Source organism: Squalius cephalus (assembly GCF_949319135.1).
Source record: "Squalius cephalus genome assembly, chromosome: 7".
NCBI classification, from domain to species: Eukaryota; Metazoa; Chordata; class Actinopteri; order Cypriniformes; family Leuciscidae; genus Squalius; species Squalius cephalus.
This window is the reverse complement of record NC_137128.1, coordinates 24,381,297-24,406,764: the sequence shown is the minus strand read 5'-3', so window position 1 is coordinate 24,406,764 and position 25,468 is coordinate 24,381,297. Positions and strand designations below refer to the sequence as shown.

At 38.8% G+C, this 25,468-nt stretch overlaps 1 protein-coding gene across 1 annotated transcript in view; it reads left to right on the top strand.

Moving 5' to 3' along the window:
- The window catches only part of dpydb (dihydropyrimidine dehydrogenase b), a 131,649-nt gene that overhangs the window by 62,792 nt on the left and 43,389 nt on the right, over positions 1 to 25,468 (top strand). Inside the window, exons 12-14 of the mRNA XM_079876608.1 lie at positions 8,750 to 8,934; positions 10,153 to 10,368; positions 23,561 to 23,725. Of these exons, the coding sequence (XP_079732734.1) occupies positions 8,750 to 8,934; positions 10,153 to 10,368; positions 23,561 to 23,725 (566 nt within the window). The remainder of the gene's footprint in view (positions 1 to 8,749; positions 8,935 to 10,152; positions 10,369 to 23,560; positions 23,726 to 25,468) is intronic.

Sequence of the window (25,468 nt, the reverse complement as noted above, 5' to 3'; positions counted from 1 at the left end):
GCGGTCAGGAGGCCGTTTTCAACAAGATATTAACCCTCTGGGGTCTGAGGTGTTTTCTGGGCCCTGGAGGTGTTTTGACATGCTCTGACATTTGTGCTTATTTATGTCACTTGTAACATTTCCATGACTAAAGTCTGATTACACTGTATTCAGCACAAACTCTGCTACAATAATATGTGAGCAGCATGTATGTAAAAGTATGTAGTTGAAAATGACGTTTATCCGTGGTTTGTGGAACATTTTTTTTAAAGTCCGCGTGAACCGGAAGATGCAAACGACTTTTCTCCAGTGTTGTGACGTATTTCCCAGTGAAAGGGAATATTGAACAGAGGGCAGGGTTTTACTCTAGCGCTCCTCCTCTCCATCTCTCGCTCATAACAGACTAACGGTTTGAGGGGAGTGGTTAGGCGTTTCCCAACCCAAGTCCTCAAACCTACGTCATCGGAGAAGGTCCTCCAATGCAGAGGGGAGGGGCACTTTCAGATTTTGATTAAAGATTACAAAGCCAAAAAATGTTTTTGTGTGGATTGACTTGCATGGATGAATTGTTCACCACAAAACGATCAATTTAGGCAAACAAAGTAAATATGGTCAATTTTGATTTCATGTGGACTTTAAGTCACTGAAATAAGGCCATAAAACCCATAATGAATATTTGTTCATGAAACTTTTGAAAATTGTATCATGTAGCCTAGAATTTTTGCTTCAAAACGATGTGAAAATCTTCCTGCCCGCTCATTCACATAAAACAATATATTGATTTAAAATTTGTAAGACATGTTTTGTGTAAGAAAGCTGTATGCAGGGAGGGCGTGAATCATCATGTATATTGATGTGTTTCATACCTGGGAAGACAAATACCCCTCCCCTAATGGCACTATCAGGTGAATGGGACTGTGAGGGAACTAAAACAAAGAATGTGAAGAGATTAAAAGAATGGCTTTTTGATTGTTTGGATTTATTTACAACACAACAAAAACGGTATTTATTATAATATATCAATTATTTTTGTCCATAATTAAGGACAAAAAGGCACATTATTGAGCACACTGATCTTAACAGAAAGACTTGAACAGTCACACACCTTTGTGCCATTCCTGAAACAGTTCCTCTTCAACATACCTGTCATTTCCAAGCTGTTTGCTTTTTCAGTTTACCATGTTCATGTGCAGAGACTCGTGTGAATGTTTAAGTCAGTAGGACTCATCAGTGGCATCTGGTCCCTAAAAAAAATAAAAACTGTGAACAAGCTGATATCAAGAGCAACTAGGGCTGCACGACTTGGGGAAACTTTTTCTAGTTAAAATTGCGATTTAAAATTCACAAAATAATAAATAAGTATATATATATATATATATATAAAGCACACCATGTTTGTTGTGCATTGTAGGCATATACTTGTAGGGCTGCATAAAATAATAATAACATTAATAATAATTTTTACTTTAGAGAAAACTTAAATTTTTTGGGTGGGGATAAAGGCAGACGACCTATAACTATAAATCATTATAAAGGAACACTTCAGTACTCTACACTAGAGAAAAATGTATGGATTATCATATGTTAACTTCAAAGAATTGAAACTTGCTACTGCCAATACATTCACATTGCTGTGAGCATGTAAGATATGCTGCTGCTGCACATGTAACATACATGAAATTAACCCCCCAACAATGCAGGAGTCAAGACATGATAAAAGTGCAGAACTCTCCCACACAAAAACATCGTTTTGCCAATGTTTCACATTATTTTTTAGCAACAACAATAAATGAAAGTGGGCATAAAACGGAAGTTACAATTGTATTTTCTTCCCTATTGTGACGTATATGCGAGTGAAAAGGCGTCTCGAACAAGAAAAACTGTAGGGTGGGACTTGTCCATCAGGAATCATGTGAGTAACAGGTTGTCCCTCGTGTCAGTAAATACATCATCAGAGAAGAGAAGAGATGTTGCTTTAAGAGGGAGGAAAAGTTATTTTGATTAAAGATTACCAGGGCACTACCCTGGAAATCCAGAGTTCTCGCGAGAGCACAAGTTGAATTTGCTCAGCGAGTTACTCTGGTGTCGAGTAATGATGCTCATTAAATATGCCCCTCGATCTGAGCTGCACCAATCACATCGGGTTATCTGATATAGGCGGGCCAGAGGCGAGCTAAACAGATGACGACAGCGCTGTGACGTCGAAGTCATTAGTAAACATTGCAAGATGGCTATGGATGAATACCAGTTGTTTGAAACGGCTTTGGCCGCTACAATGAACGAGTTAGACTTGGCTTTTTATCTAAAACAGGAACAGAAGACGCCGCTAGAATCGTTCCTTTGCAAGAAGGACGTTTTTGCTGTTTTGCCGACCGGATATGGTAAGAGTATAATCTACCAGTTAGCTCCGCTGGTAGCTAAGCATATGGGGTTTATTGTTGTGATTGGTCGTAGTGTTATCCAGTTGCGTGCAGTGAGATTTTTAAATGCACGCTTGGTGCCGCCCCTCGAGCTGGGCGATTCTCATTAGTCGACGCCAGACCATTAATCTTTTAGATTTAGGTCTGGATTTCCAAGCTACCAGGGCACATGAATTAAAAAATATATATATATAATTATGTGCACAGATAAATCATTTATAATAAGCACTAATATTACATACAAAAATAAGAATTGTCAATGTGGATTTCCTGGTGACTTTAATTCATATGTGTGCATTTTCAGTAATGCATCCTGTTCCCCCCCTTTCGTCCATCCAAAGTGGCTTTGTGTCCTCTAAGCTGTTGCATTTCTTTCTGTCAGCGTCTCTCCTGCCTATGTTTCACACAGCATTCCATCTTCTAATGGAGCTTAGCAATGAGCAGTTGTATGAGAAGTTTCTCTGGAGAGTACTACTGGATTCTGAGAGGAGGCCATTTCATTTAAAGGGAAGATCTCAGGAGTCTCTTAGATTTGTCACACTCCACAGCCCGCGCGTGTGTGCATGAGACAGAGGGGGATGGGGGAGGAGGGAAACAAACAGGAGGGTGTGAGGATGTTTTTTTTTTTTTTTTTTTTTTTTTTTGAAAGTGATGAGGCCGGCAGTCTTCATGATCACTGGAGCGTCAGGCGAGGAGAGCTGACGGAGGGACTAGGGGATTGGTCTTGAAAAAAATAAAAGGGAAAATATACTCAACAATAACAGCCACAGCAAAGCATCAACAGGGCCGTCAGGGTTACAAATTCCTCTGCTTGTCTCATGCAGGAATCCAGAGGGACTGTCATTTCTTCCTCCATCAAAGACATGTCTTCATTTTTCAGCTTAAACAATATCCAGCACTCACTAAGTGAACAGTTATGTGTCCTCAGTGGCACCAAAAACTATTTGGACACTTATAGAGCCCAAACAATCAAAATCAAAATTTTGTGGCTTTGAATCGACGTGTACTATCTTTGAAAACATGGATATGCTTGTATGCAGAGTTCTTTTCTTGGAAATAGACCAACATATTGATGACTCATCCTGCACAGATTTTTGTCCAATCAAATAATTTTTAGAATGAGAATGTCCCTCACCCTAATATAGTGCAACAGTGACAGTCACCTTTTTCAGTGACCTTGGTTCCGGAAGTATTTTTCCCATTCATTTTGCCCGTCAGGATTTTAAAATACAGTGAGGAAAATAAGTATTTGAACACCCTGCTATTTTGCAAGTTCTCCCACTTAGAAATCATGGAGGGGTCTGAAATTGTCATCGTAGGTGCATGTCCACTGTGAGAGACATAATCTAAAAAAAAAAAATCCAGAAATCACAATGTATGATTTTTTAACTATTTATTTGTATGATACAGCTGCAAATAAGTATTTGAACACCTGAGAAAATCAATGTTAATATTTGGTACAGTAGCCTCTGTTTGCAATTACAGAGGTCAAACGTTTCCTGTAGTTTTTCACCAGGTTTGCACACACTGCAGGAGGGATTTTGGCCCACTCCTCCACACAGATCTTCTCTAGATCAGTCAGGTTTCTGGGCTGTCGCTGGGTAATACAGACTTTCAGCTCCCTTCAAAGATTCTCTATTGGGTTTAGGTCTGGAGACTGGCTAGGCCACGCCAGAACCTTGATATGCTTCTTACAGAGCCACTCCTTGGTTATCCTGGCTGTGTGCTTCGGGTCATTGTCATGTTGGAAGACCCAGCCTCGACCCATCTTCAATGCTCTAACTGAGGGAAGGAGGTTGTTCCCCAAAATCTCGCAATACATGGCCCCGGTCATCCTCTCCTTAATACAGTGCAGTCGCCCTGTCCCATGTGCAGAAAAACACCCCCAAAGCATGATGCTACCACCCCCATGCTTCACAGTAAGGATGGTGTTCTTGGGATGGTACTCATCATTCTTCTTCCTCCAAACACGTTTAGTGGAATTATGACCAAAAAGTTCAATTTTGGTCTCATCTGACCACATGACTTTCTCCCATGACTCCTCTGGATCATCCAAATGGTCATTGGCAAACTTAAGACGGGCCTTGACATGTGCTGGTTTAAGCAGGGGAACCTTCCGTGACATGCATGATTTCAAACCATGACGTCTTAGTGTATTACCAACAGTAACCTTGGAAACGGTGGTCCCAGCTCTTTTAAGGTCATTGACCAGCTCCTCCCATGTAGTTCTGGGCTGATTTCTCACCTTTCTTAGGATCATTGAGACCCCACGAGGTGAGATCTTGCATGGAGCCCCAGTCCGAGGGAGATTGACAGTCATGTTTAGCTTCTTCCATTTTCTAATGATTGCTCCAACAGTGGACCTTTTTTCACCAAGCTGCTTGGCAATTTCCCCATAGCCCTTTCCAGCCTTGTGGAGGTGTACAATTTTGTCTCTAGTGTCTTTGGACAGCTCTTTGGTCTTGGCCATGTTAGTAGTTGGATTCTTACTGATTGTATGGGGTGGACAGGTGTCTTTATGCAGCTAACGACCTCAAACAGGTGCATCTAATTTAGGATAATAAATGGAGTGGAGGTGGACATTTTAAAGGCAGACTAACAGGTCTTTGAGGGTCAGAATTTTAGCTGATAGACAGGTGTTCAAATACTTATTTGCAGCTGTATCATACAAATAAATAGTTAAAAAATCATATATTGTGATTTCTGGATTTTATTTTTTAGATTATGTCTCTCACAGTGGACATGCACCTACGATGACAATTTCAGACCCCTCCATGATTTCCAAGTGGGAGAACTTGCAAAATAGCAGGGTGTTCAAATACTTATTTTCCCCACTGTAAGTCTTTAATAAAGCATTGAACCAAACCAACCAGCTACAAGGTGAATCACAACATGACAAAGTTTGATTTAAAGAAATTAAGTAATTTAAAATCAAACAAAAACACAAATGTACAAGACAGCCCAGCCAACATTTCCATGTGGTACCCATTTGGGTTTTTGATGGACTGTCACTTGGGCCCTCCATGGGCAACCCAAATGGAGCCTAAAAAAATGTCCATCAGCTCTACATAGGCCCCAAATATGTTAGCCCATAGGGGCCATGTTGGGTCCATAGTGGACTCTAAGTGTGGCCTAGTTAGATGTTCATTATATGGGCCCACTTGGGTCCCAAATGGGTGCTAATAGGGGCTTTTGCACTGGGTAGTTCTAGGAACTCAGTTCTAGGAACTCAGTTCTAGGAACTAGACACTAGGATAGTTCCCCGAGAACTAACTTCACTGCCCCCCGGGCCATTTTCTTTTTGCATTCACACCGGAAGTAGAAACTCTAAAGCGGCCGACAATGTCTTTAAGCGCGGCATTTACAAATGTCATAAACCAGTGGATGGAGGATGCCGTGATCGGAGCTGCATTTTTGTGTGTTGTGGGTTTCGTGACGGAGATGGAATGTAAACGCATAATTTATGTGATTGAAAGAGCAAAAAGTGGGGCTAAGAGACGAAGGGGCAGATTTACTACACAGGGCGAATTAGCGTGAGAGCGCAATTTCAAAACAGCACCAATGGGAGAGGAACGTTCTGTGCGTGATCTACTGACGACGCGCAAATTAAAGAACACAGATGCAGTCAGATTATTTCCATAATGACCAACGCAATCTATTAGGTAGCATCTGGTTTAAGACGTGCTAACCACTAAGGTGCAGTATATGTTGTGGTTTTTCATACTATTACAGCGGAATGCAAAGGAAAAAAAAACATGAGGAAAACAATGCAGCGACTGAAAAGAGCTCTTTGCCATAGATATTCTTGTTATAACATGTCACGTTAAAATACCAAGTGTTACGTTATTCTCATGATGTCTGAAAACAAAACATGAAGGAAAACTGACAGCTCATTGAGTCAAACTGATGGATCAGCTTTATTTGTAGGGCAACCTTATGATTTGAAATGATTCGTCAAGTTCCCCAAACTGGAAGTACTACCCATAATTCAACACGCAGTAAGCTTGTCAGGAATAAGGTGGATAGTGATGTTTTAGACCCTACTCTGAAGCAGGAGCAAATTTAGTTCCCCCAAAAGGAGTTCCTAGAACTAAAATCATTCCTAGTTCCTGCAGTGCGAACACGCCAAAAAGAGGGTACCTCTTCCAATAGTTCTTGGAACTATGAAAAGGTTCCTCCAGTGCGAAAGCCCCTAATAATGGAGCAAAGAAGGGCTCCACACAAAAACCTTGTTGGTCCCACATGGACATGTTGGCTGGCAGTGTACTTAACTGCTTTAATGAGGGAAAGAACTACAATCCCACGAAGCATTGCAAAGCATTGACATAATCGACTTAAAATTAAAAGAAATATAAAACTGTTGATTTAAAACTACAGTCCATAACTTTTTTATGTTAAAAATTATCCAAAATAAATGTTTGAGCAAGTACATAACAAGCCAGTGTTCAAAACTATCTGCTTGCCTTTTAGCTCGATTCAAAACGGTAAGCCTTTAATAATGTTTTTAACTGATTTCCGTGGGAAAGTCAAGCATGTCTTTGCATCATTATGTCACATCTGTACACAAAAAGAAGGTGTCTTGGCTAGTAAGCTATATTGTGAGTGAAGATGTTGAAGGTGGAGATTTATAGCCTTTTCTCACAGCACTTGATATAATTAAACTTATCAATTTGATGGCGGCTCCAGAAAGGTTCAAACGACAATCAGCAGTGACAACTGGAGATTCACCCATTGTAAAATGCAAAATACAAAACACTTCGGAGTGGCTACAGAAAAAAAGAGACTGCAACTGGGCCCATGCGAAAACAAGGATATATATCGGAAGGGCATTAAATGTAGTCACGCAATGCTGATGTTGTTAACATTAACAATTTGAGAACAAAGTATAATTTGCATGATTTTATAATGATAAGCGATCGTTAGATTTAATCAGCGCGATTTACTGCAATGCTTTTTTTCCCTTAGTTGGTCAGGACAAAAGTGGATGTTACTAACTTGTTCAGATGACATTTTCCAGTGAAAATTTTTATGTTGGTCATACTTCCTAAAAGTAGAATCTGTGATTCCAACCCGGTGCGGTGACTGACATTCCACACATTCTGTCCGCGCAGTGCTGAGGCACAACTTACGTAAAGTTGATAATTCCGCGAATAAATGCAATTGCAGATTTCGAACAGAGGTGGCGACAAAGAGGTAAAACTGCGGACTGCAGCTTTAAAGTTGTTGATTGTGTATAAACAATGTTTATTGTAAAAATATGCATATATGTACACTAATATTTAAGTAGTTGTAGAGCTTAGGGATTACTGTACATCATTCACAGTGCTTCATGGGAGTGGGTGGGCACTAAAGTGTTCTTTTGACGCAATTTGTTACAATTCTCCGATTAGTGGAACTTTCTCTGCAGAGTCATGGATAATGTATTTTTTCACCAGGATTTCTGCTGTCAAAAAAAAAAAAAAACTCACAGCTTACATTAGGTTTGTCTTTAAAGGTTTATAAATTACCTTTCAAATCCCCCTGTGGAGAAAATAAATTGGATTTTTTACTTCCGAAACTCGACTGTTGCACTCTACTACCTACAGCTGACTAGCGAATAGCAAATCATGGTTCATGCATGCAACTAGCCTATTGACTATTTAAAAAAAAAAAAAAAAAGGAATTATCAATATGAAATATGTCTACAAATAAATAAAATGCATTTGATATAAAATATGAGAACAAATGGCATTTATTTGAAAGACAACAGTTACATTTTTTTAGCAAAACATTTAAAAAAGAAGTTTGCTATATTTTTATTTTAATGGTTAAATTAAACTAAAAGTATTATGACAGTTTATGGTTGTTAAACATAACTTAGTGGAACTTGGCACATGTGCACTACAGTACATGTTTACTCTGCAAGGTCACCTGTGTGACTGTGAAGAAAAATAACTACATACATCCATTAAAAAGACCTTGGATGTATCTGAAAGCTGAAATACAGTACATTGAACATAGGTTGGAAAGCAACAGCGCATCGTTTGAATGCTGTGTTTGTGTAACATTCAGTCTACCAAAGTGCCATCATCTGCTTCTTTTGTGAAGGCAGCAAAAAAATACATCATTTGTTGCCTATGATATAGGCTACATATAAATGTCTATAAATTTTCTAGCTGAATGAAAGTAATGATTACTTTCAAAAATAATACAATCCTATTGACTAAACTTTTGAAATGTTGAGAATTTATTCATTTATTTTAAATACCTAGTGGGCCTTTCCTTGACATTTTATATGAAAACTCAATGAAAATGTATAGTTTACAACTCTCTAACCACTCTGATCTTTGCAACATTGTGTGCTGGAACAGTGAAGAAGGCCCTGGAACCAGTTAAGCTGAACGGATGGGGGACACCTAAGGTGAACTGCGAAACCATGCAGACCAGTGAACCCTGGGTGTTTGCCGGCGGAGACATCGCCGGCTTGGCCAACACCACCGTGGAGTCTGTCAACGATGGCAAACAAGCTTCCTGGCACATCCACAAGTACATCCAGGTGGGCTCTCCACTCAATAAGCCAATCCATCTCATTCTGCATTTGGACGTCTTACACAACATACTTAGTGTTTGGCCACAGTTGTGTAGCTCTGAGAGCCTGCTTCACATTATGTGTCAGTGCCAGCAATTTTCAGTATTAGCGTAGCACTCAAAGTTTTACGCTCACTGTTTTTATAGCGAGGGCATTATTCCATGGGGACTTTTTTTTTTCTCAGAGTGCTTTTTGGCTTCAACACTCAAACAGTAGAAGTTTCTTCCTTCGTTTTCCTAGAAGACTATTTTCTGCGATTTTGCACACAGACCTAAGTAGCAGCATAAAGAGAAGGTTCATGCAGAGGTTAATCACTAATGTAACTGTGGCCAGAGGAAGTCACGCTGAAGTGTTTGTTCGGCAAATCCCCTCCCCCTCTCCAAAACCATTCTGTAATTTTGGACTACAGAGAAAGAGCTGTTCAAATATTTGCTAATGGGTTCAGCGGTTCAAGATCACGTAAATCATTGGAAGATGAGATCACATTTTGTTGTGGGTGTTTTTGGTTTTAGGGCTTTGTATATGGATCTTCAGTGGAATGAGAAAGTACACTACTCGCATAGTGTACTTGTTTGTCTGGGTTTTTAGCTTGCAAAAAATGTTTTTGGTTTTTTTTTGCTAGTAGGTAATACCAGAGGCAGTTGTAACACAATAAATTTCCTGTCACAAACAAACTAGAGTGATGACACTCAGTACAGGCTCAGCAAGTCTCTCTGCCTTAGTGACAACTTGTGAGAAATTGTCAACAACAACAAAATGTGGTGTGAAAGTATAAATTGTTAAATTGTTATATATTTCTTAAAAAATATATATATTTTTTTTAATAAATTTTTTTTTTTATTATATATTACTATTATTATTAATAATAATAATAATAAATGTGTGTTATTGAATGCAGTAACTGGCTGAAGGCTGTTTTTGACTCATTGCTGTATATATAAACAGAAGCATGCATTTCAACTCAAATATAATTTTAATTTAGAACATTCCTTTAAACATACATTCTAAAATAACCATATTAATGGGAAAACTGTTCAGTAGTATTACTAATTATTAAAGATGTGCTATTATTCCCTTAGGATGTCGATTTTTTTATTATTTTTTTGTATAATGCATGTGTTTATTTTTTTGTGTGTGTGACAAGCACAAAAAGTAATGGTTTAAATGTGTGTGTTTTCTCTGCAGTCCCTTCATGGTAACACAGTAAGCACCACTCCTAAACTGCCCCTGTTCCACTGCGAGATCGATACAGTGGACATCAGCGTGGAGATGTGCGGGATTAAGTTTCCTAACCCGTTTGGGCTGGCCAGCGCTCCACCCACAACCAGTGCAGCCATGATCCGCAGGGCCTTCGAGCAGGGCTGGGGCTTTGCCCTCACCAAGACCTTTGGCCTGGACAAGGTATATTTACAGAAAACAGAAAATCAACATGGAGAATGCCATAGGCTCCACATTCACTCGTGATAGGATTTGGGTGGTATGTTTGTGTGGGAAGCGCACACTGCATTGCAAAGTATCAGCAGAGCAGAGTCTTTTGTACAACATCATAGAAACTGAAACCTTGGCAAAAATCCCTGAAAGGTCATAAGCATATGAAAGCACCAGCACTGGGCACTGCTAACAATAATGCAAGTCTTTCCAGCTTGTGAAACAGCTCACTGACACACACTCATACACATATGCACACACTAACACCAGCCATAATGAGCCACATTCTGGTGGCTTTAAAAAAAAAAACCCAAAAAACACTGGAAAACCAACAACCCTCCCATTAGGCAGCCATGCATCTGCCTTGTTAGCAGTGTAACATTTGTTCTTGACAGGAGGTAAAAAAAAAAAATGAATCAGGCATGAGTTGTTTATTGAACTCCGGCAGAAAATCTTTTTGTTTTAATTTACTTTCTAATTCAAGTGATGGGAAAATTAATCGGTAACATCTGTTTGTTCTGGGCTTACTGGCAGTCCTTGATTAGTGGAGCTAGAAATGGAAATAGAATTAAAAAAGAAAAAAGAAAGAAGAAGAGAGGCAGAGTACAGGGTTTGAGTCCTATCAGACGTCACCATGGCAACGGCGAGGCGTCTGCGCAGCTCTTCGAACAGAGCGTCAATTTCACAAAGAATTTCTGAAAGCAAATGATAAAAATAATTTGTTACATTTATATAGCGCTTTTTTGGCACTCAAAGCATTTTACATATGGAAGGGGAGAATCTCCTCAACCACCACTAATGTGCTGCATCTACCTGGATGATGTGACGGCAGCCATATTGCGCCAGAATGCCTACCACACACTAGCTTATTGGTGGACAGAAGACTGAAGGTGCGTCCCAATTCACGTACTTATGCACTATTCTGTGTTTTTTAGTATAAATAGTGCAAGTAGTGTGTTCACACAGACAATTCCTAATAGAAAAAGTAAACTTTAAATGAACGATGATGCACTTGATTAACCTGAAAAAAACAAAGTGTGGAATGATGGGTACTTCATGTACTCAACTGTCACAGCTTTAATTATGCAACGGAAGGGGAGGGGCTATCAGACTCCGACGGTGAATGACAAAATAACCATATAAAATTCATACATTACACGGATAAACATAGTGCATAAGTACATAGTGTATAGTGTGTCATTTGGGACGCAACTAGAGTGATGAAGCCAATCAGTATATATGGGGATGATTAGGAGGCCATGATGATGGACAGAGGCCAATGGACAAATTTGTCCAGGATACCAGAGTTACACCCCTTCTCTTTTTCAAAGGACATGGAATTTTTAATGACAACAGAGAGTCAGGAACTCAGTTTAACGTCTCATCCGAAGGACTTTTTTGACAGTGTGGTGTCCCAATCACTACTGGGGCGTAAGGACCCACACAGACCACAGGGTGAGCACCCCCTGCTGGCTTCACTAGCACCTCTTCCAGCAGTTTTCCCAGGAGGTCTCCCATGATTTGCCATTTAAGATTTTAAAGTCTCTAAACAAAGCAAATAAAATGGAATGATTTTTAAAAAAGTATTATGTTGGGTTGAATACCGTAAAGTTAATAAAGATTTAATATTTCATTCTATTGTATCTAGCCTTCGCGTTATTACAATCTGTTAACTTTTTTCTTAGAGCATCAATAAACAAATAGACATAAAAGCATAGGTGGATTGTCATGAATAAAAACTACTAAATAATTCTATATTGTTCAAAATTCACCCACTATTGGCTGGTATATCAAATGTACTGATCACCTAAACCCGCATTTTTGCCATGCTACTCCAAATTAAAACTCTTCCCAGTCTATTATAAAATCAGTACTTATGCTCTTCCTGGAATATGATCATTCTAGTTCAGCTGTTTTTCTGCAGAGGACTGAGAGTCATGTTACATCTAACACACCTCACTGGATACTGCGCCCATGTCAACAGCGAACCCTAGCTAATAATTCTTGGAATCTTACACTGCTGCGGCGAGATGAGGCCATATTTCAGTAAATAGAACTCATATTGCTCTCCACGTGTTGGAATGACTGCACAGAAACACTCTCTCTCTTTCATTCTCTCTCGCAGTCAGGATAAAGAAAACCCCTCAGTGTCAACATGTTCTCCGTGTCTCCGCGCAGTGCTGTCATTAGAACATAGGGGACTTTTTTTTAATATCCTGTTCTCCTGAGCCACTCTAAGATGCGACGTCCATCGAGGCCGCGCTGCATCAATAGCATCCGGACAACCCAGCCATTGTCACGATAGATATGAAAATAGCCGCCTGTGTATATGTGCGCAGAATAGCTAATTTACCTAGTGCTAACAGGAGCACTGAGCAAGCAGGCAGCACTTTCATTTAATTATAATTAATGAGATGCATTGCATATGTAAATGTTTTATTTTTCCCTTCTGTCTCACGATGCGACTCCCTTGGGAATTGTCACCACAATGACTTGGAATGAGCCTTGGGAATGGCTTTGCATGACAGTTAGTGGCACTTCTCTCTTATTCCTCGTCTCTGATGATCTAAGAGTCCAGTGGTCCTCAGATCCATACAAGAAGGTCGCGTGGTCAGATCGTAGCCATCAAATGGCAAACGAGACTTGTAGAGCTGATGGGTGTTGGGATCTCTGATGTATCAGAACCTCCAGGCCCAATTAGCCTTTTAAGTCATTTCTGTGTGAGAAACTTCGCACAGTGTCACGCTCTTCCTCCATGGTGCCATAGCAGGCAGGCAGCCAGGAAGTGGCATGTCAGAGTGCCGGAGGGCTAAGGGGCCATCACTCAGTCAGCGCTATGCTAATTGTACATGAGAATGAATGATGGCTGCTATTGTTCTTTTATGCGAGGTTGATTGCCTATTACTCGTGTTCTTGAGCTCACATGAGTGGTATCCTGAGCCGTCGGATCAGCTGGTTGGAGATGATGTTAATGCCGGCTGATTTTTTGATGGAGTTCATTATGCCCCTGCAGAGTCATGATGAATTTTAAAGTTAGCGAGAAAGGAGGTGAGCCAGATTTCCGTGTGCGGAAAAATACATCTCCCTCTCGCTGACACATTCATCATAACACTGTCTGGGCTGCTCCTGACAAAGCTCCGCAGCTATACCCACTTTCCCCACTACTGATTTAGCCGGTTGGTTATGGATCGGAGTGAAGTGCAGAGACAGAACTTGCTCGCTTCCTGCATGAGAAATAAGCCCATCCCCTGCTGTTTGAAACACATTCAATCATTGTCGTAGCTCAGACAGGAGCTTATCATACCTAAGCTTTAAAATACACCACTCCAGGCTACGAGACTTAATATCTGCAGCATAAAACTGGGATGGTAAAGCAGATGAGATCCACATCTCCTAATTAGCCTCTAATTACATAGTGCTTTGTCCAATTAAGTTAGCGTTTATAACGGTGGGTGTGAACACATTGTGTTCTTTTTAGTCTGGTCTGATCCTCTTGGCAGATATTCTCATGTAAGGTTTCTGTATGAATACAGTATATTCACACAATCAGTGTTTGATATCGACAACCGTATTTATCAACTGGTTTGACCAAAACAAATTGCATTCACCGATGATGAATACTGATAAGAGCAATTACTGACAGGTTTGACTCAAAAGCTGTGTTCATACATTGAGTTTGGAATTGACAACCATATTTACTTACCGGTTTCACTCTCAAAAGCTACATTCTCACAATGTTGGGGATTGACAATCATATTTACTAACAGGTTTTACTCCCAAAATCTACTTTCACGCAGTGTTGGGGATTGGCAACCGTATTTATCAACCGGTTTTAGTCCCCCACCCCCAGCCAAAATCTACCTTTATGCAGTGTTTGGGATTTACAAACGTATTTACTAACAGTTTTGACTCTTTAATAGTCCTTTTCATACAACAGTTTACAAGAGTGTCTTGAATACTGCCTGTATGAGCAAATAACCGAAATGAAGCTACTCTTCTATTCTAACAATAGCCATAGATGGCAACTTTGATCAAATCAGAAGGTCTGATCACAGTTGACACAATGTTGTGTAATATACTTAATTTAATATACTTAATATACTTAGTGGGTATAGCAATTTTATTTAGACTGTCAGTATGCTGCTTATAGAATGCAGTTATCAGTCTCTTTCATAACCAAACCTTATGTGAACCTAACAATACATAGCACTCCAACCAGGACTGACAACCATGTTCTGTTGATGTGTGAACATAGATATTATGACATAGACTACTTTGACATATGGCTATTATTGATGTCAGGTACTGAGTCTGACATTGGATGATGGGTTGATGGTGTCTGGCTCACTGTTCCAATTTCTCTCAAAGGTGTTTAGTAGGGTTCAACTGTGGGCTTTGAGCAGGTTTGCCCATTTTTTTTTTTTCACGCCAGAGTCAATAAAATAGTTCTTTATGGCATGGCTGTGACCAAACAGAAAGCTCACATTTCTCTAGAATTGTATGGTGCGCTCTTTAAGAGTTATAGGGCCCTATCTAACACCCGGCGCAATGCAGCACCAAGCGCGATGCAAGTGTTTTTAGTTTCAGTCCGACGCAGTTATCATTTTCACGTCCTGCGCCACGTTGTTTAAATAGCAAATGCATTTGTGCCCATTTGTGCACCCATGGGCGTGCTGGTCTGAAAACGTGGTGTGTTCTGGCGCATTGTTGGCACGTTGCTATTTTGAGACAACAGATATAGACTGTGCCATTGACCAAACCTGGTCTAAAGTCAATGGCGCAATATTTATTTTTTGTTATTTAAAGAGCGCGTTAGTAATGTGCGCCTATAGGTGGGTCCACAACGCCCGTAGATTCTGCTTATTAAACACACAGGGACGCACAGCAGCACACATACATGCCAAATATTTAAAATAAAAGGATTACAATGTAAAGTATTATTATTGTGTACATAAAGATATGGTGGAATCCGGCTTGTCCCATAGATGGTCTGCTTGCGCACTTTAACCTCGCGCACGAGCAGTTCCGTTTGCGCTCTGGAGACGGCTTCGGTCTTTCCACTATCAAATTCCGTCATGTAAATAGCGAATCTGCCATGGCGCGAGCGCAACTAGCATTTAAAGGGAATGGGAGATGAGACTCTGATTGGTTTAATGCACGTAAATCCCAAAACACACCCATTACTCATTAAGAGAATAGGAACAACCCTTTTAGACCACGTGCCTGGCACGCCGACCATTTTTCCCATCGTTAAACTAGCAAAAGTGGATTCGGACACGCCCTAAGTGAACTTGCGCCCTGTGCTTTAGACCATGCACTTAGATCGTTAAAATAGGGCCCATACTCTCTTATAGTTAGTAGAGTGTGAATAGAATACAGTATTCCCAACACATTGAAAACATTCTTGACAGGCTGTACCCCCTAGTTGAGCTCCAGGTATTGTTGCACAGTTAGGTTTGAAAGTCTTTGCTCTCTCTTCCTCTTCCTCTCTGCTAAGACCCTTAAAAAAACACAGGCAGCCTACTCAGTCCCTCATGCCCATGTGGGCCAGCCGGAGCAGGCAGGAAATCAATGGTGGCTGGGGACAGACGGCTGCCGTCCCGCAATTAATGCCAATTTGTTATGTGCACGTATCTCTGCAGGGAGACATGGTGTGGGCGGAACTTTCCCGCACTGATTCAGGCACCTTGAGTACACAACTCCAGAGAAAGAGCTAGATAAAGAGTCTGTTCCCAGAGGTGAATTTAGATGGCTTTACATTGGTAAATGCTTGCATGAATATGAATGATTGTAATGAATTATTCAGATGTTTTGGCATGTTTTGTGCTGTTATTAACATACACTGAACCATTTTCAAAGGATTGTAAGGGAATATAGATCTTGCTAACGTCCTACATCTGACTAAGTGGCATTTTCAAAACTGGATGATGGAAATGTTTAAAACTTAAAATATATATTATTTCAGTGCATGCATTCCCCAGGATCTGAACCAATGATCTTGCCGTTTGAGCTACAGGAATGCCTAAATATTGAATATCATAACATATATATCGAATTTGCAAACAAAAGATGAGCTTCTCCATTTGAAGATGTGCACGTGTTCCTAAGGTTGCACTTATGCAAGTTGAAATCGGGCTTGTGTCATTTCCTATTCCCACCCCCTTATTTTACCTATTGTTTCCTGTCATTTCTTTGAATGTCACTATCTAAAGGTAAAAATCCCATAAATAAAAAATCCTTCACACTAGTCTGTAATATTTGTTGGTGAAAACAAAAATCGCATGACATAAAACAAAGGGTTGAAAGTAGCTGTAGGTTTTTTTTTTGTTTCATTCGTTAATGCAGTGTATATCAATAAGCACTGTCCTCCTTAACATACTGCTGTTGTGTCCTTGAGTCTGCTCGTTAATTCACTATCGCCTCAGGCGTGCTGTATGATAGCTGTTCAGCCTATATCGTGTGCTTCAGATGCTGGAACGGTGTTCAACAGTGCTGAATTGGTGTAACAGTGCCAAGGCCTTCATTAATTGACATACAGCATGGACAGTAAAACATTTTCTTAAAAACTATACACTGAGATGGCAGGTGTGTGCAAGAGCAAAACCTGCGTGGGGAAGTTAACATGTTGCGGTTAATTTTATGTTTGTTAAATGCAGGTGTTGTGTGTGGGAAGTTTGAGTTTCTTGACAGAAGAGAAAGCTTTGTAGTGACTTTTTAATCAGTGTGTGTGAAGAGTGGGAGTTTTAAGCCTTAACTTTTTATTCCATACTTTGTTGCAATGATATTTTTATAAACGTACACTCGTTGTGTTATTAACAGATAAAAAAAATAAGCACCACGTTTTTTTCCAAAGAGAAAAAAAAAGAAAAGGAGAAAGTTATAAATTCATGTTTAATTGTAAAAAAAAAAACAAAAAAAAAAAACTTTGAAGCACGAAAGGTTTTCACTTTATTGCTTAAAGGGAAAAAAATGAAAGTTCTGTCAGAGTTTGCTCACCCTAATGTCATTTCTAACTTGTGTGTGATTTCCTTTCTTCCGTGTAACACTAAAGTTTTGAATGATAGTTTTGTGTGCGGAACAGACTGAAATTGAATTCACTGAAAATCTTCCTTGACAGTCGTAGTCACCATTCACTTTCATTGTACAGGGTTCAGCTATGAGGTTTATCTGTGAATTCTGCATGTCAACTTTAATTATTGGCTAACATAGATGAAACTGAAAGAATGACTCCTGATAATATTTGTAGCATCAGTAAGAAAGGGCTGAAAATTATAAACAAATCGGTACAGTTTTACCATCATTTTCCTGCAAAAGTGTTTATGAATCTTTGGCTGTATTGGGCTTTCATGTATAATTAGAATAACTGTATCATTTCCAGCTATTATTGCTAGTTTTCTTTGTACATTGTTTTTTTATTATAAATGTATGTGAGTGAAAAATGTATATGGCACAATATTTTAATAATATTAAATTATATATTAAATTGTATATTTTTGTTACATTTATTATCTAAATTATTAATGTAAATATAAAATGTATCATCTAAATTATTAATGTAAATATAAAATATATATTTAAAAAATGTGTTTTTTTTAGCTTGAACATTCAGCTAAATCATTTCAGTTGTGTTTTCCTAAAAAGAAAGAAGCAGGTAAGAAGTAGGTAAAAGAAGACATAATTTTCATTTTTGTGTGAAGTATTACTCTAATAATAATAGCACAAATATTTATATATCCTTTGTGAAGTCAAGAGCTAAGTCTACAAAATACCTTTGCACTGCTTTTTTCTGCTAAATGTTGGTTTTAAATAGGCCTTGGAAAATATTTCAGACAAGCAGCATTCATCATTTTCTTAGAGGCTTTTAATGGCTGAGATCTTTGCTTGTTGTTGTACCTTCTCATTATTGTGTCCTTAGTGCTGTTCAATGACTTCCTACATTAATGACACTCAGTTATACCATTGAAATCTGCTCTGAAACGTGTACTGAGTGTATATCTTTTCATTAGCGAGATGTGACACGCCATCTGTGATGTTCAAAAACCTACTGCCTGTGCACCTTGCACAAAGCAATTCATATTCGTGGAACCTCATGTGATTTTCTGGTAGTATATGAAGCGAAACCAATGTAATGCTTCTTGTATATGCACAATATAACTATTATAGCTTTGTGTAACAATACGTAAGATGAGGGTCTGATTATAAAATCCGTAAATATCAAGAATTTGAGTGTGGCCATCTATGTTTTTTCAGCTTTCGTAACAGTTCCTTTGAATCCAGAAGGCACCGTCTATATGTGTCGATGTGAAGTTTCACAGGGACATTTATCCTCACCAAACAAGCTCAGATTCCCTTCACTTTACAGAACTGAAAAATCAGACTGCTGAACTCAGTGAAAAGCAGAGAGGAAACACTCTGTAAAATGTGAATGTATCAATTAGTAAAATGGCCAAGACTGCTAAAAGTTTTGAAACATGGTGATTTAAGGCCACAGCCAAAATACTGCACATATGGATTTTTCCAATAGAAAAAGGTATAGACTTAAAAGTAAAGGTCATTTTTTTAGACTTTTCAGAACATCCACGCTACATGAATGGTTAGATTTATGAAAACATGCTTCGAATAACCACAAAAAAGTAAATAACATAAGCGATCAGGAAATTTAAAGCTTTATTTTGCCCCAGTCATTGGCATTAAGGTCTGAAAACATGCACTGTGCTAGCAGATGGAAGAACAGTTATTTACGTCATTTCCATCAAGGCCATTTAGCTGTTTGGCTATACATCTAATCTGCAGTCAACAACCATGGTCTGCAACATGTACTTCCAAGAATTCGCTTACATAAACCTGCAGCCAGTGGTTGTGTAAAGTGTAATTGTTTTGCAATCTCCAGTCACTGTCACTCGTCCCTTCATCATGCGTCCCTAAAGCGCAAATGCAAGGACACAGCAAAATAGCAGCGGGAACAGATTCCGTACCCTCTCTTGCAGCTCGTCCTGTGTCAACATAATGATGGCTATAGTCATAGAGATAATTGTGGCCGAACGCTTTCCTGTGTCAGCTTAAAACATAGCTGAACTGTTTAAATGGCAGACAGACTAATATTTAACCGGAGATTGGCTCTGAGGAGAGCATGAAAGAGGAAGTGGGGGTTTGCAGCTCGTCGGGACAGCGTAACCGCGGCGTCTGTAATTACCCTGGATGTGCCTCCGGGCCGGCCTATCAGAGGGCTTCCTCCGACGCTCGAGTGTGGCGCATGGCATGACATTTGATCACTCTCTTATCATGCGTGTTCCTTTTGGGAGAGGTGCTGGCTTGAAAGGGGGGATTACTGGGCTGTGCCGGTGTGATAAACCCTCTCAGTTTGCTGAACGCCACACACGAGGCCACGGCTAACCACTGACCTCATCTCATGCTAAAGAAGTGTGTGAGTCCAACCCAGGCTAATGTTTGGCAGGTTAACGCATGCTAATGGGCTCAGAAAACCAGAGATTATTTACTTACCACTGGATATTCTTCACACACATTACCTTAAAGAGAGTACTCGCGCTGAAAGTGTAAATGTAGTTGGAAATGTGGGTAATGTGAGTATATGTATTTGGTAATCTCAGTGTTTTCTACTCTCTCATTATCTCAAATACCTCCAGACAATTTGTCCACATCTCCTTCATTCGCAATAACGATTACGCTGAGTTTCTAACGTAAGAAACGTATATCATTCTGTGGAAACACTCTTGGCATTAGCGTTTAAGGCAGATGTTGTGTTGAAACTAGAGGTGGGCATAGATTAATTTTTTTAATCTAGATTAATCTAGATTAATTTTGAAATTAATCTAGATTAATCTAGATTAAAATGTCTCATTTGAATTCTGCCGAAGGCATTCAGAATATGTGTGCTACCCAAATAATGACTATAAAAGTAAGTCTTTGAGAATGGGTTTCTCAAGCCATGTGGCGCATTAGACCAGGGGCTCATCTCCTGTTTCCAAAATGCATCACAAACTGCTTGAGAAAGCTGTTCTACTCATAGACTGTAAAGGTTACTACTGTACTGTTACCATCCGAAGGCAACATTAGGTAGGCCTATGTTATTATCAACTACTATAGGCTATCAATTAGGGATGGGCGATATGGCCTAAAATCTATATTGTGATATAAATTGCAGCCTCTTGCGATAACGATTATAATAAAACCATTTCAGAACAGGTTACACAGACCCTGCTAAACAACTGCTAAATGTTTTTTTTTTTTTTGAAAGGGTGTATGTAGTTTTGAGAACATATATTGTGCAAAACTGTAAGTATACAACATAATTTTGCAGATAAATAAAATGTAAGTACACTAGCTGCAGAGACTTAAGTAGGTCTAATGTTTATTATGGCTTGGAGCTTATGAAACCCCAAATTTAAAATTAGAATATTGTCTAACTGATGTCTTTTCAGTTAAAAAGAAACACAACAACGATTCTTAAAATCGGGCGCAGACAGAGATTATGTGCTACACCACTAAGATATATTGGGAATAATACGTGCGCGCTGGTATTCAGTGATATGTTTCGTTTTGAATTTGAGGTGGTAGAACGGATTAGTCACGTTTTAACGTACCGAACTGTTACCTCACACACTCTGTCTATAGTTTGCTGCTGCTCGTTGCACCGATCTTTTTCACCAGCTTTCACTTTCAGCCGTGTTTACATAAGATGACGACGAATATGCGTTGCAGCCGGGTGTTCCTCGCGGCCGCGGGTAGATTGCGTCATCATAGCTTGTGTAGTATTAGCCAGCTCCCAACGCAACTTGGAGAATAGATTAACGGCGATATTTTTTTTATCGCGCGATAAGAGTCTCGCGTTAACGCAGCACGTTAACGCCGATAACGGCCCACCACTAGTTGAAACAGAAGCAAAACCAAAGGCAACAAAATCACTGGCAGGTTTAACGCTCTCACGTTTGGAGGTGTTTCATGAAGGCGTTGGTGATCGGAAGATGCTCTAGTTTCACTAAAAATCACATGTGGTTCGTTGTAATAATAGTTTTTCTCTTGCTATCTTTCAAAAGGAAAACTGACATATGCCTGCTGTACTCTAAATACGGTAACAGATTGTGCTGTCGTTATTTTTAGTAGCTCACATGGAGACAGATTTTTTTTAATGAATTTTCTATTTTGTAGGTTAAAAAACAGAGATCAATTTACACCCAGTCAATTACAGGGGTCAACAGAAAATTTACAGGGGGGAAAAAAGATTTTATTATTTCATTGAATTGAAATATTTAGTTATTAACATTCACTTGCGGGTTTAAAATACTCTAGCTGGTGTGAATTTAAGGCGACTGTTATTTTAGAATGTACCATTATTATTCCCATGCCGACATGTCACCGATGCCACAATAGACAATATGCCGTATTACTGATGTATCTTTTTTATTTCACTTTTCCTTTTCATTCAAAATTTTCTCAGACTAAATCGTAAATTATCTGATATTTCCGGATCAAAACACGGATAAAAAAGTAGCAGAAACAAGAGCTAAAAGCATTGCTATGAAACTTGTTTCCGACACGGAATCAAACCAATTTAAAGATAATTGCGACTTTTTATCTCACAATTCCGAGTTTACATCTCGCAGTTCTGACTTTTTCTCAGAATTGTGAGATATAAACCGACAATTATGAGTTATAAAGTCACAATTGTGAGATAAAAATTTGCAATTACCTTTTTCATTTTTTATTCAGTGGCGGAAACAAGCTTCATTGCTTATGCACGTTGTAGTCTTTGAAAAAGTTTAGCTTTTTTTATGAAAATTACATTCAAGTGTTGATAAAATTTTTTAAATTTTTGTTTGTTTGTTTAAAAGCAGAGGGTCTGTTCTTTATTTTGATATGTTGCATGTTCAGATATTCATACAGCAATATATTCCCGTGGCCATGACATTTTTGTAAAAATGATCAAAAACGCTAGCATTAACCACCTTTATAATGATCATGTTAAATGACCGCCACCATGTTAGTTTTCGCTGCAATGCTGAAAATCAAAGAGCTTGTCATACCAAATTCTGGGGCCATCAAATTTGTGACCATAGTAGAATTTGCAGAATTCGATAGGTCACAGAATTTGGTGTTACACTGGAATTAAAACGACTTTTCCCAAAATACATGAAAGTAAGTGGATGGTGAACTGGGAGAAGAATAGAGTAAACTTACCTACACAATGTGTATCTGATCCAAATTAAACACGCTGTCAAATTATGTTTGAAAGGAATATTTTTGCCGCTTCCATTGACACATGTGTATATAACTAACTGCACATGAGATGACCAAACTCTCAGTGAGATCACAACAAGAGCAAACCACAATTTTGTGTATTGTAGAGGTTTATACATCTTACATGAATGAGTAGAAATAAAGTTAACTTAATACAAAATATTTTTTAATAATGTTATAAAATAATATAAAAATATTATCTAACTAAATATTAGCTTTAGTACAAGAATAAAGACCATTATTTAATTCAGGATTTTTTTTTTTTTAATAATATCATGTTTGATATTTATAACACAGTGGGTCATTATATAAAAAATATATAGCTGCCTTTTATATTTTTTCTCTTTTTGTAAAGCACCTTGAAAAGCCACCTTTAAGGGTGCTACAGTATATACAAATAAAGTCTATTATAGTGTTATTATTATCGTCATCATATTTGAGGTCATGGGCATCGAAGTAGTTGAGTGAATTTTATTTTCTTTGGTCATGTGTTATCTTGCCTCTGGTGCCCCCTCAAAAATAAAAATAAAAATAAGATAATAATGCATGACGCCCCTAGTTATCTTAATTGTTTAAAATTGTGTGGCTCCTAATTAACACATGCAAATGAATTCTAATTGCTCTTACTAATGGGCCATGCTCTTATTAGTTCATTTATCATAGTTTTCTCTTAATGGTGAAAAAAGGCTGAAATGTGTTTGATTGATGCTTGCATCATGAATATATAGCAAGCATTTGTGGAGTCTGACATTATGATGAAGAAAGTACAGATGTGTGTGTAAAGGTTTCAAAGGAAAAATGCATTCATGCTCCAAGTTTGATCACTTTCAGCCTAGCGAATGCAGTTTGTGTGCTCTCTCACTGCTAATTGCAGTTTAGTGAACAGTGACAAAGTTTCTCTCTCTTGCAGGATTTGGTGACCAATGTGTCACCTCGAATCGTGCGTGGGACCACCTCAGGCCACCTTTTCGGTCCTGGCCAGGGCTCGTTCCTCAACATCGAGCTCATTAGTGAAAAAACAGCCGCCTACTGGTGCAAGAGCGTGGCAGAACTCAAAGCTGACTTCCCCAAAAATGTGAGTTCACTTTCAGCTCAGCGTTTGACTTATCTTGTCTTTATCTTTTATTTCTCTTTCTCCTTTACTCTTATTCCTGCAGAGTTTTTTTTTTTTTCCCATAATGTGATTCATTACTTTGTTTCTCACTTTGTGAGTCTGGGGAGCCTGTCAGTGTTTTATCAACAGCCATAATTCTCTATAATAGAGGTGCCATCTTTTTCCCTCGTTTTCGGTCCCTCAGTAACTCGAGTCGCTTTTGCTCTGTGCATGTTAACTGCTTCACGAGTAATTGTGTAATAGAATCTCACTAATAGAAGATTTTCCAAAGCCTTCATTCTCTTCTTCTCCCTCCTCTGTCGCTCCGCAGGCAGATGACAATGGCTTTTTGTAGTGTTCTTTTCATCGCAATCAGCCATCTCTTTTCTCTCTAATCATTTGCAATGAGACAGCCCGTTTGAGCACAAAATAACTTCCTCAACTTTTGTTGTCTGCCTGCTTCACTCAAGGGTGAGATTAATTTTGAATTACAGGGTGTAATTATGAGGCACAATGTCACTTTTCACACTAACCCCATGAATTCCTCCTTCACACAGATGTGTCCCTGTTTTTTTGTTGTTGTTTTTTTCAGACTGGCTTTTACCTCGCTGTCTACATAGGAAGCTTATCTTCTTAGGCAACATCCAATCAAAAAACTGAATTTTTAATTAGTGCTTTTGTTTGAAGTTAGCATGTTGTTGAAGTTAGCATTTTGTAGCATGTTACATGGGAAAAACCTAGTAAACAAACATGTGTAGCACATAATTATATTTGGTAAAATAATTAGTTTTAGTCACATATGTTTTGGTATTGAATGAAATTTCATATAAACTGTGTGATTGATTGATTTGCCGACATTTACCGCAATTACGAGATTCAGACTTGCAAAAAGCACTCACATCCTTGTAGTTACAACTTAATTTGCGTTACAACTCAGAATTTTCCGCAACATTAATATGCGGAAATGCTCAAAACACCAGTGGCAGAGGCTTCAGCAGTAAAATGTAGTTATAATATTTCTGTTTAATAATAATATTGTAAACTAATGTTTTAATAATGCAAGATTAATCTGAAAATAAATGAGGGACATACAATACAATTTAATGTAAGTAGCTAGCACAAAGTTATATATAACTAACGTCTAATGTCTAACTAAATTAGCATGTTGCTAGGCTAACGACATTTACTCTGGTAAACATTGCTACAATACTTGGCTTTCACAAATCTTGCTTCCCAAGATTGCCTTCTCCACAAAGGATATATTAGAATTTGGCCAAAAAAAGAATCGATATTAAAATGTCTACATTTAGCTATGCTCCCTTAAAATGCTTCCACTGTAGGCGGCACACTAGGTTTTGGAAAAGAGCATCTTTCTCTGCCTGTCACACATCTAGCGAGATAAACACAATATGCACACTGAATTGTTTAGTAAGACTCTCATTGATAATGCTCATTGATTTTGGGCAGATATCAGCTATTCAACATGCCCATTATCTCCATTTACTATTTACAATTTCCATTTTTTCCCCAACGCTCCTCGCCACCACGTCGTGACCCGCGCGGGCCAGCACCGAACACACTCTAGGGGAATGTTGAAGTGTTGTGTTCAGCGGAGCTCATCACAGCGTGTGACTGGTTCGTGGTCAGGGGTGATGGGCGCATGCCTCTGGATGAAATGAATACTCAGAGAAGCGTAATGAATAACAAAACCACCGCAATAATGTC